Here is a 13481-nt window from a genome sequence, read left to right on the forward strand (position 1 = left end):
TTTATCTCTCAAGCCATTACGGGATCAAATTATTTTTTTTCTGCCGACAACCCCCCCCCCCCCCCAAGAAATCAAACAGTTCTCCCCTAAGACGCGTTTTTAGCTTGTAAATTAGCGACGTTTCAAATGGGGGAAATGGGTTCATGCTGCTCGGAACATAAAAAACATAAACTCGGCATATATATAGCACCGCTTGCGGTCTCAGTAACTTTTTTGAGTAAATAACTAACCAAACAAACAAATAAAATGGCTGCGCTCATACGAGCAACACTTCAGAGTGGCTATAAATGCTCATTTTCGCTCTAAATAGTTTTCCCAGTAAAGTTTTCGTTCACTTAATTGATAGAGACCAGCATTTTCAATGCAAAGACCCTGAAATGTGTGGAATATGCTGCATCGTGCGCTTGCAAACTAGTTCTAAAACACACCACTTCCGGGTAGGTAGTTTCTCTTGGTCGTGAAAGTTGTGTGTGCATGTACGGACCTACGGGCTGTTTTTAATTTTTATCAGAACGCAGTGGAATGTACAAGTTGATACATGGAGACTAAACACCAGCAAACACTTTCGTTATGTCCCATCTAGTTCCGTCATCATTTTGAATGGTAATAAAATGTATGCGATGACAAACACATGATTACATGGTAATTGCTATGTAGCGGGTCGACCCAGTGGGTGTCGACTTGTCGTCGCAAACTACACTAGTACTACAGTCAACTCGTCCAACTGTTACCCCATGCTATCTAAGAGCCCTAATGTGGTCCAGTGTCCTTTACCAAATCATAAACTGCCATTAATTGCCCAAACATGTTGCCTCCTAAGGAACACGTAGTTATGTCTATTAACTTTCAGCTTTTAAAAGCCTTAATGATCTCAAATTGGGTATTGATTTCGGTCAAAGTGGGTCTAAATTGGGGCCCGGGTTTCCAGTACTGACCATGCCAGAGCTGGCCACTGATACCACCATGTTTTTAAATTTATTTTATTTTATCTTATTTTATTTTATTTTATTTTATTTTATTTATTACTGCAAATCTAGGGAAATGAAATAGACAAACTTTAACTGAAATACTAATTGTGTGCACAGTGTATGCAGGGGAATTTCAAAGTCAAGGTGCATATTGTGCAAGTTGGAAGTGGAACAAGTTGGTTTGGGTCAAGTTGACTGGCAACCAACCCAGTATCTCTATGTCATTTGTCCTGCTTGCAGACAGAATAAGTCTGGACTTGATTCTGTGCAATGACAGCTCAGGTCTCGAATTACTTCATGTGCAAGCAGAACTACTGTATCATAATTCATATATCTACGTCTCATGGATGATGTACACTAGTCTAGTTTCTATATGGTATCGTTACGATTTACACCTCAGGGACCACGCTGGCATCCAGACTAGACGTACACATACACTTCCACAAACCATAATCATGTTTAACTATCAAATAGTTGCTATTGTAAATTTGAATACATTGTCAATTGTAGTCTGTGACTGTGCTACTGATAATTGTCATATCTGATAGAAGTAGTTTTGTTTCTCTTTAGACAGGAGATAAAAAGGTATGTGAAAATTTAAGAAGACGGGGACCAGATCACAGTGATGCTGTAGACAGAGTTGTAAACTGTGGACAGAAGGATTCTGTATGTATGCATTTTGATGGTCATGTTCTACATTTAAGAGGATGTCTCACTCCACAACCATTGTGTGATGATAAAGGCAATGTGCTGCTATGGAATGCTGAAATCTTTGGTGGAATCGAGGTGAGATTTCTAGTTTTTTGTTGCTGGGCTTATCAATGGATTACTTGATACTGAACCCTTAATATAATCAACTACTCAGTTGACACTGTAAAAGTTTGTGGGAATGTATGTATCGTGCAACATTAATTGGTACTATTAGTCTGTTAATTGGGTGAAATGGTTTTTTAGAATGCCAGTTTTCAGTACAACAGGAGTATGTTTGCTACAACTACTAGTTCAGTGTAAACTTGGAGAAATTTATTTTTAACATAGCTTTAATGAATGCTTACTTCAACACATTTATTGATACTGATCAACTGTAAAAACCATTTTAGAAATTTTGGAACAGTTGGTATCTCACTGTTCCTTGAGGTAGATAACCAGTTACTAGGGGTATAGACCTCATGGCTGGGCAATACCCACTTTTATCCACTTCTTAATTTGTCATCATTAATTTTTTTGTATATGTTTAAATAATGTAAATATTGTAAATTTCCCTTACTCGACATTGTGTTAGAAGAGCCTTTGGCTCAACAATTTATTGAGTTTCAATAAAGTCAAACAAACAAACAAACAAACAAACAAACAAACAATAAGTGTTAACTATACCCTTCATTAAGGCCTAGAATAGGCTACTAGTGCCTTCCTTGCCAGCCAATAGTTATATATACTGTAACCTTCATTAAAGGGGCACAAGCTGAGTTTATATGTCTTTAGACGTAGTTTGTTCTGCATATTTAAAAGGTACTCGTAGTATTGTATGCACTGAAGCATGCTTAACGACCACTTGCTATTGACTGAACTCAGACCTGGTATTGAGATATAACCCATAAACGATCCGATGACATAATTTATGATACATACCAAAAAATGTTTAGGAAATTCCTACTATGCAATCGACTGTTCTAAACAATGTCAGAAGACAATTGTGATGTTATAGAAGACATGCATCAACATTAACATTATACTGGAATGTGGTTTTGTTTAAGTATTTTCACTTGAGTAAAAAGGTTATAAACTCAGTTCGTGCCACTTTAAGGATGCAAGTCAATTACTGGAACCCTCATCATTAGCATCAGCTGAATATTTCATCAAGGACTTATATAATGGTTTTCTGTACAGGTACCAGATGATAGTAATGATGGCCATGTGTTACTTGAACTACTGGGTCAAAATGATGACGCAAATAGTTTACTAAAGTTGATGTCTACAATTGAAGGACCATGGAGTTTTATCTACTGGCAGGTAAAGAATAATCAAAAATCAAATCATTTACTTGGACCTTGGTGTAGATTTCACTGAAACAGACAAATTGAAATGAAGTCAAATGTAAGACATGTCCAACTACCATTTATATTTATAGCCTAAAATTTTTTTAGACTTTTAAAAATAATAATATATTTTCAGTAAAACTGCCGTGAGTTTTGGAAAGGGGGCAACCAATTGCTATTCCAAAAGTGATTTTACAGTATTGAGAAAGTCCCTGCCCCTCCCCCTTGTCTCCTGTTCCGCTTATTTTTACCTGATTTTATAATGTGCTGCATGTCTTTTTTAAAAAAATGTTATTCATTTTAACAGGAAGCTAGTAAATGTTTATGGTTTGGTAGAGATTACTTTGGCCGTAGAAGTTTGTTATGGCATTTACCACTAACTCAGGATGATGATTTCTGTCTGACGTCTATTGCCTGTAGACCATACACAGAGTTCCCTATGGTAAGTTATCAATATTTACAGAAATGTACTCACATCTGTCTGTAGGGATAATTCCTAGCACCATCATGAGATATTATTCTCAAATATTTTCTTTTGTTATAAATATCAGTGACATAAGGAGCCTTGTCACTATGAGTAGTGACAATACCCTTTTGCCACAATTAGTTCCTGTGAATGGGAAAAGTAATGGAGATTGTGAACAATTTATCTCATATCTTGAGATGTAGCCATGCATTGTCATGATGTAGAACAACCAGGGTATAAATCTTGTATTTTCTGTTTCATTGCGTACAACTTGGTTTGTGCTTGGTGCTTGGTATAAAATATCTTCAACAAAAATTTTTTTTCTAGAGATGTTGAAATCAATAAAAGTAAGCTTACACTTTCTCTCAAAAGAAACACAGAATATAAGGGTGTGTTGTAGCTATGAATGTTGAGCTGTGTTGGTTTTGTATCTTATGAAGAATTCCACTGAAACATATATTCTCATTACAAGTATCTGAGAGATCTGTACAACCTATAACACCAAAGTAAAGCATTATGTGTATGTGCCACAATCATTTATAGCATCCATATCAAGTGTTAAAGTATACTGTTTCATTTGTTAATTGACCACATTAGAAAGGTCACATGCTAGGCTTGTAAATAAACCAATTGAAACAGTATACTTTTACACTTGATATGAATGCTATAAACAAGTGTAGCACATAGAGAAAGTGCTTTACTTCAGTGTTACCTGTTGTAGAATTGCACAATGGGATATACAGTCATTGTGTTTAAATCTGTGACTGCTTTCTGTTTTACAGCATTGGCAAGAAGTTCCTTCCAGTGGAATCTATTGCATCAACTTTACCCATTTGAAAACCAATGACTGTACATTTCCCTCTGAGGTTCTGAGATACCCTTGGCTTTGGTTGTCAACAAGTCTGGAGTCCAAGAATAACAAAGGAAGGGGTGATAACTTGGAAAAAAGTGCAACCAATGACATTGACCCACAAATTCTAAGGGACAGTTCTGACTATAAAAATACAGATTGCGCGATAGAGAAGAAAGTTGAATTAAATGGGTCTGGGGTGACTAGTAGGGTAGTTCGTATTGAAAAATTAAAAACTGAAGTTGGTGAAGTTTGCAGTGCACCAGATGTGGTACTAATGTCTGATAGTGTTAAAATTGTGAATTCTAACCTTGGAATAATGTCACCAGTCAAGCCATTCAATAGAACATTACCAGAATCATTTGAATGTAATCTGTATACAGTCTGTACTGTGAGCTCAGATCCAATGGCATCATCAGTTTCAAGATCATCACAGATGTCGTCCATAGCAGAAACAGCTGCAGAGTTTTCATCTTTATCAATGCAGTCTACAGCTATGGCTACAACATCATTGAAAACTGGAACAACATCAATAAAAACACCAAAAACAATGCCATCACCTTTGTTGCCACTGTCATTATCAATTCCATCATCATCATCATCCTCTTCTTCATCATCTTCATCTTCTCCATCATTGTCATCCTCTTCCTCTGCCACCTCCTCTTCTGCTTCATCATCAACATCAACATCCTCATCATCTTCATCATCATCGTTACTGTCTTCATCATCTACATCTACATCTACATCATCATCATCATCATCATCATCATCATCATCATCATCATCATCATCATCATCATCATCATCTTCAATGTCATCAACATCGTCTTTAGTTTCAACAACAAAAGTGATGCAGAGTGAGTCAAAGTTAGCAGAATCCAGTGATCATTCAATTGAGAGGAACACTAGTAAGACTGAGCCAAGCCACTGTACAAGACTAGACATGTTGTCTAATGCAAACCCTCACACTGTACAACTAGCTAAACAACTGATTGAAATACTCAGTGAAGCAGTTCAGAAAAGAGTCTTCAACTTACCAAGAATAAACACTCTAAACGCAGAACTATCGACAATTGCGGAAAAAATTAAGATGGAAGATGATGTAACTGTTCTACAAAGTGAACATGATGAATTGATTCCTGGAAGTGTTGATGAAGAGAAATCCACAACTGAAGTAAACAACAGTAGAGATGATAATGAGAATCCTGACCCTTTCACTGCAACTTTAGCTACAGACAATGGTGATGATACAACTTTGGGAAAGAGTTCATTGACCAGCAAAGATGCTCACATTGCTGTATTGTTTTCTGGAGGTTTAGACTCTATTGTCATTGCAGCATTAGCTGATAGGTAGGTAGTCAGTGGCCAGTATGTTAATGAATGTCATATGAACTTGACCTAGGTTTTCAGTTTGCAGGTGTGCATTATCTCCACACACATAATTCATAACAATATTTTGGTAATATACTTAGACTGTTGATTTGACATACCAGTGGATCAACACAGTTGCTCCTTTATTGTATAAACATAAGTTTGCGTTTCAGTAGTTCAGCTTACGTTGTTGTGTTTGTCTCCAATTTCAGACTAGGTCATTCATACAACATACTAGTCACTTGATCATAAATGATTATATGTGTGACCAGGAATGGAAAGCAATATTGATTTACCTAGATTGTCATTGTCAGTCACAAAACATTTGGAATTATTACTATTAGACACCCATAAGTACATGTAAGGTTACCGTAATAATTGATTTTTCATAAATGCTATATGGATATGACAAAAATTTGGATTCTAAAGGCCAGAGATTCAATCCCAGGTTCTCACATTTGTGTTATCCTATCAGTGTTGGCATGAGAATTACATAGGATTATTCCCTTTTGTTTAGAACTAACTTTTTTTATAGTTCTGTTGGACAAATGTTTTCACACCCAAAGTTCAATTTTAATCCGGAGAAAGGAGAACTAGTTCAGTGAATGGTTTTGAACTTTTTTATCTTCCAGACACACTCCAAGTAGTGAACCTATAGATCTACTGAATGTTGCATTTCATCAACAAGTGAAAGGTTCAAACACAAAGAAAGGAAAGAAACACCAACAAACAGAAATGTAAGTAATCATGAATGAGATGAAAGATAAAAGTACATCAACTCTTTGTGTTTGTATCTTTCTGTATCTGTGCACACAACAACATACTTACTTTTGTAGTTAATTCAAATATATGACAAAGGTAAGGGAACCATAAGGAATAAAGGGGATTATTCTTTTTTTTCAGGACAAACGTTTTCTATGGCTGTGACAGACAACTGTCTTTCTCACAGTATACTCCCTGGGGAGTTGAGGAAGTTGTTGTCTCACCCAAATTTGAATCTTAATCTGACATTCCAGTGCTCTGCAGCCAAACGATCCAAATCGATCAAATTTCTATATTTTGATTGCCTTTATGTATTTAGATGATATGCTATATTCATGTAAACTGTATCACCTAGGTCTAAAATGGAAAACATTCCTTAACTATTGTTGTTTCAGGAAAGATCCATACTTGGTGCCAGACAGAGTGACAGGTAGAGCTGGATTGATAGAATTACAAGCCATAAACCCGGAAAGACAATGGAATTTTATTGAGGTGAGCTTGTAATGTTACCTTCTCAAAATGTAATGGATTGTATGGCTTGAACTATGCTGTGATTTTGTCCATGGGGTATGATACTTACTGTAGGATGCTCTCCAGGGTGTCTTTCTGAATACAAGGTGAGGACAGCTAGCTATAGACAGAAACCACATAGGAGTACAAGGTGAGGAGAGCTATAGACAGAAACCATATAGCTCTAACCACAAGAGTATCCTGCAAGTGAAAACTCAGCCAAATTTTCACAGCTAACAGTATTTCGAGAATGAATGAACTCTAGGTTCATAGTTGTTGATTATGAAACTTTCCCCAGAGCCAGAAATTTGGAAGGCTGGCTTCAAATTCATCTGTGTTGCTTGACTCACAATATACACTATAATTTGATTTGCTAGGTCAATGTTACTCTTGAAGAACTGAAGGATATGAGGTAAGTGTAGATGATTAACATATACACCATGGGTTGTATTTATATCATAAGATAGATCACTCATACATACATTTGCAACAACTCATTATCATATAACAAAACCCCATGATGAAGCATGAGTGCAAGTGTGGCATATGTATTTATCATGTCATTGAGTGTTTGTGGTTGTCTCTGTGAGTAACCAAGTGATTTAGACATTGGAGTTCTATCATTTTAGGATAAAATATGATGTGTATCTAAACAGTTTGGAAACTAGAGATGGACCAGTTAAAACAAACTTAAGGTGGAGATGCACAAATGGAAGATTTTAAGGGTGACATATTTTCAAGTTGACTGAACAATGTCCTCTTGTATCAGTCAGGCATATAGTATACTGTGAACTATATTTTAAGTTTCAAACATTTTAACGGAAAGACCATTTTCACACGAATAGCTCTAGTTTGTTTAATTATTCGAATGAAAACTTTTGACCAGAGTGAACTTACAGCAACATCATTTTATAAATTTGTATACTGATTCGATTCACACCTATATAAATCTGCCTTTATTCCCAGAATTCACTGAAAAAGGGATTCCACTTTGATGCTGATTTACTTGACATGAAGCACAGTAAAGTTAATACCCAAAATACATCTGTTCACAGTATCATATTTATCTAAAAGTTCTTCATTTTATTTTCCACAGACAGACTAGAATAAGTGACCTTGTGTATCCTCTAGAGACTGTTCTAGATGACAGTATAGGCTGTGCTATATGGTTTGCTGCAAGGGGATCTGGAATACTCGTCAACCAAAATCAACATGACTGTGCTGAAGGGAATTCTGGGAAACCATACACAAGCAAAGCCAAGGTAAAGTGCTTAATTAACTCTGTGTAGTCCGAGTAACATGGTTATGTGAGGCCAATGATCTAGAATTCGCCTTTCATTTGAACAGCGCCCTCTAGTGTCAAAATCCAACAAGACGGATCTCTTGTTTTTTTAAAATGATTTTAGTCTCTAATAATAACATAAATGAATTGCATCAAATGTTGTCTTTTGTCCATATTATACAGGTTATACTGGTTGGCATGGGAGCAGATGAACAACTGGCTGGCTATTCAAGACATAGGTCAAAATTTCAGTAAGTGTTAAGCCCTAGTCAGTGTCTATGGGTGTTAAGGATAGAAGAGTACACAACACAGTATGTAGAATATATTCAGCAAATTTTGTAGTAAAACATACACTAGAAATAAGATGGAGTCAGTAGTTGTAAATTCCCTGTGTCCACCACCAAACCAAAAAAGCAGAGAAGTAATAAACAAGAGCTATGTAAATGCCAACTACTAGTATGTAACTTGACAAGTTGATGGCAACATATCTGTCAAGGAATGACAAATGGGTGAATCAAATCCATGACTTTTATAAGACATTTACTCACTTTTTAGATAAACATATATTTTTTTTCATTATTAATGATCAATTGATTGCTTTGTCTGTAGCTCTGAAGGTTGGAGTGGATTGATGAATGAGATAGAGATGGAAATACAGAGAATATCTGCGAGGAATTTAGGCAGAGATGATAGGTAAGGAAAGCCTCTGATACATAGATAGATGAAACTAGTAGTCATCTCCAATTTCTGTCGCTGTCATTTTATTTTTATTTTGTGAAGTCCTTGGTCAAGGAAGTATGCCAAGAAAGGAAATATATATCGCAGTTGTACTATTACATGTCTGGGTTCTGGGGTTAATCTTGGTCTTACCCAGGTGGTGTAGATTCTATTTTTCAATGGGGAAGTCTGACTAACGGTAGGGTGACAATGACTAACGTAATGGGATACTGCGCTAAATGTCTGGCATATCGGCCCCTACAATTGAAAATAGAATAGGCCATGTCATTGAGGTCAGTGTTTACAATATAGTAAAGTAGTTAACAATTTGTCAAATTACATGTTTGTTTGCCATCAATGTGTATATTTTTTTTTTATGAAAGTCATTAAAACAGTAACCATGGAAGCCTCAAAACACCTACAGTGAGTATTAAGTACATGTACACTATCTCATGTTAGATCAAGTAATATATGCAGGTAAACATAAATCTGCTGCTAACCTTGTACCTTGTCAGGTCCCCCGTCCTAGTTAATTAGATTTTCCATAAATCAACTCTGACTTTCCGTGGACACATTTCTAATCTTTTTTTATTTTTTTTCAGGATAATATCTGACCATGGTAGAGAATCCAGATTTCCATTCCTGGATGAACAAGTTGTATCATTCTTGAATTCTCTTCCAATTCAACAAAAAGTGAGTCCATGGATACAAATGAGGGGTTTTGTGTAATTTTAACCTGGTAGTATTATCCAATGATCTCTGTGAGAGATTTTGTATTTCTCCTCTTCCTCCTCTCCCCCTCTTTCCCCCTCCCCTCCCCTCCTCTCCCCTCCTCCCTCTACCTCCTCTCCTCTCCCTCCCCTTCCCCTCTTCTCCTCCCCTCCCCCATCCTCCCTACATCTCCTCTCCTACCTCTACACTGTCCCCTCCCCCCTCCTCTTCCCACCCTCCCCCCAACTCATGGTTCAATCAAATAATAAGTAAATAGATAAATTATGTTCAGTTTAAAAGTGTTGCCATTCATTACTTGAAAGCATCAGTATATTCTGGTATTACAGTGTCTGGTGGTAAATTATTCCAATCTGTGATAGGTCTTGGAATAAAATGACTATTTCCTATAGTCTGCCTTGAACAATGTATTTTGATAACTTTTACTGTTTATGTGTCTGGTATATCTTGATGGAGGTTTAAGATGCTGGTCTTTATTGATGGCAGCTGTTCCTGAGGAGATTTACTTATATTGATATTACCAACATCTACAACTTCACACTGTGTCTTTTTTGTTAGTTTCTAGGGAAAGCCTGTATACAGTATATTATTAATTAATAACTGTATACTTTACTAATTCTTTCTACTTGTGATTTCTGTATGGTAGGTTGATTTAAGTTTACCACGTGGTATTGGTGAGAAGTATTTATTGAGAGTTGCAGCACGCCAGCTAGGATTGACAGCTTCAGCTGGTCTACCAAAGAGAGCTATTCAGTTCGGATCTAGAATAGCCAAAATGGAGCGTACCAATGAAAAAGCATCTGACAAATGCACCAGACTGCTAGAATCATGATGACATCATAGGATGGAGAGTGCCAATGAAAAAGCTCCTTAGAAGTGAACTCGACTACTGGAATCCTGATGACATCATAGGATGGGGAGTACCAATGGAAAGGCCTCTAAGAAGTGAACTACTAGAATCCTGATGACATCATAGGATGGAGAGTACCAATGGAAAGGCCTCTAAGAAGTGAACTACTAGAATCATGATGACATCATAGGATGGGGAGTACCAATGGAAAGGCTTCTAAGAAGTGAACTACTAGAATCATTATGACATCATAGGATGGGGAGTACCAATGGAAAGGCCTCTAAGAAGTGAACTACTAGAATCATGATGACATCATAGGATGGGGAGTACCAATGGAAAGGCTTCTAAGAAGTGAACTACTAGAATCATTATGACATCATAGGATGGGGAATACCAATGGAAAGGCTTCTAAGAAGTGAACTACTAGAATCATTATAAAGTAGCAAAATGAACAGCAATGACAGTAATATTTGTAGTTTCATTTTTTAATGAAAATATTTTATGAAGATTTTACCCGTGATAATTTATATTCAACAGCTCCTCTATTTGCATCTTTCAAAAACATGACTTAATCTAACCTCTTAATCTAACTTATTTTTCAATGTTCATAGTTTTGAGGAGATTGAAATGATAATTTACTAACTTTAATGTACAGTACATCATAACATTGAACTTTTTACATGAAGACTTACTATAAACATGCAATACTAGGACAGAACCTCATGATGCATGAGTGCAAGTGTGGCCTACTCAGGTTTTTGCATGAGTACTAGCATTCTCTGTGCCTGTAAGCGAGTGAAAGTGCAGCAGAAAACACTGCAAGCACAAGTGAAAATACCCCTGAGTACCATGCTTGAACTCAACGGCATGGGGTTTTATTATTACTACATATGTTTAGCAGCAACAATAAATTTCCTTAAAAATGACACGCTATTTTTGTGTTCAACGAATGATTGTGTCCTCATTTGCATATCATTTGCATGCAGGTATGTAATACTGTTTTCGGTATTGCTTTGCAGTCGAAATACCGGTGCATATAATCTCTGGTACATATGAAATAACATACATTTCTCCATTGTAATCATTTGTACTGTACTGTACTGATATGACTTACAACTCACCACTACAGGAATAGGAATTGAAGTGAAATAAATAAATAAATACAGTGTTTTAAAATCTTTACCAAAATTGGGCTTTATCATTCACTTTTTAGTGTTGCCCATAGGGGCTATGGGAATAGTAATGATGGATTTTCATTTGTCAGTTCATTGTGTGTGTGTGTGTGTGTGTGTGTGCTTAGTGGTACATGTATGTGCATATCTGCCTGTATCATTTTCTCTTACTCCCCACAATTTCAACCAACCCTGACAATAATTTTCATAAATAAACAAATCTTTGTCATAGACCCTTTTAAATCATAGGGTCAAAATTAATTTGCTAATGGCTTTTGGAAGTTTTATGATCAAGACACCATTCAAATTTCTACACCTGGATATTGTTAAAGAAAAAAATTGATATAGTGACCTTATCCTGGGCGACAGTTGCATGTGCTATATACCGGTATATAGTAATTGATACCCAATATCACCTGTGGGACAATTCATAGTATAACTAAAGTATACATTTATACATATAATGTTATGAACTCCTGTAGATTCCAACTGCAGGACATTTTTTTGAAAGACGACAGCATAACATAAACAATACAAAACATCTTTTCACATGCGTCCGCTCCCTTCAAATACTTTAGGATAGTCCATCGAAGCTTTGACCAATCAAAGTGCAGAACAGTGACGTCGTTGTCATCCGGGTAATCGACCTTTCACATAATGGCGGTCAACTAAGCTTTCAAGCTGGAAGAGATGGTTGCTTTTTGACAATTCTTACAGTTCTGCAAGCTTCCATACAAAATATTTTGGTGCTCATCAATCAAAGGTTTAACTGGTAAGCGAATTTTGCATGTATATTAACTTGTGTGTCCTCCAAGGTATTTTACGCGAGGATCGTAAACGTACGACAACGCAATGTTGATGTTTCATTCACCATTCTGCATTGTAAATAAAGTAGCAGGGTCTATGAAGCATGGTATTCAGGCCATACCTTTGGCACCCCGTGGTTTTTAAAAATCGATAATATGCCGGCATTGTTTTCTCACCAAAGTGTCTACGTATTTGTAAACATTCATCTTATGATGGAATTAAGACAGCATTCAGTTGTAAAAATGGTCGACTCAGAATATCGAATGGGAGCGCTGAAAGATCCACAGGGCCGGAGATACACACACACGCACGCACGCCGATAAGATTAAAGATAGCCGCCTTGTCGCCCAGTGCAAAATTATTTCAAATGATTTATGGTGACTCCTAGTGCATGGCTTTCGTAGTATTCTTTGTCATAATATATTGCCCTGTATCGCCAACTTTGGATATACTTCACTGTCATATACCCAAAAAAATAGAAGATCGCCCCAAAATAACTGCGAAGAACGTCTCAACGATCGCAAAATAGAATGCAATTTTCTGTACGCGGGTTTTTGTTATGTGTGCTCCCAAATGTAGGTCGCTTCGTGTATTTTATGTTTGTAAAAGGCTTTGTACATTGATGCACCAAATCTCTTGTTTGCAATTACGTCTTTCAAAAGTCTATACGAGACAGAAATTAAATCTAACGTCATGCGATTGGAATGTACGTTCGAAGTTTTTTGAATACAGAATAGCAAAGCAACTTAGATTGCTCCTGGTTCAACCTTGGAGGTATGTACTCACTGATTCAGAAAAAAAGCTGTGAAATCCGATGCATTGCGATTCATTTGTTATGTATTATGTAGTAGGGAGAGTTTTACATGGGGTTTATCATAGAGGTATTCTTAAGTTATACCTCCATTTAATAGTTTATTGGTAATTTTTTTTGTCACAAATTGTGGGTTTTGGTTTTATAATA

The 13481-nt window shown here is 36.5% G+C and overlaps 2 protein-coding genes across 2 annotated transcripts in view; both read left to right on the forward strand.

The window, feature by feature from the left end:
- Positions 1-805: 805 nt before the first annotated feature.
- Positions 806-11600, forward strand: LOC144436986 (asparagine synthetase domain-containing protein 1-like). The gene is made up of 13 exons (XM_078125853.1): positions 806-880; positions 1539-1754; positions 2856-2978; positions 3312-3446; positions 4253-5670; positions 6324-6428; positions 6849-6945; positions 7341-7375; positions 8060-8225; positions 8429-8496; positions 8855-8938; positions 9565-9655; positions 10338-11600. Exons 1-13 carry the CDS (start codon positions 806-808, stop codon positions 10521-10523), a joined length of 2799 nt encoding a protein of 932 aa, XP_077981979.1. The 3' UTR covers positions 10524-11600.
- A 771-nt stretch (positions 11601-12371) lies between these two features.
- Positions 12372-13481, forward strand: part of LOC144436210 (uncharacterized) — a 104606-nt gene continuing 103496 nt past the window's right edge. The window contains exon 1 of the mRNA XM_078124935.1: positions 12372-12485. The gene's annotated coding sequence lies outside the window, so the exon portion shown is untranslated. The remainder of the gene's footprint in view (positions 12486-13481) is intronic.

This window comes from Glandiceps talaboti, chromosome 6 (assembly GCF_964340395.1).
Source record: "Glandiceps talaboti chromosome 6, keGlaTala1.1, whole genome shotgun sequence".
Lineage (NCBI taxonomy): Eukaryota > Metazoa > Hemichordata > Enteropneusta > Spengelidae > Glandiceps > Glandiceps talaboti.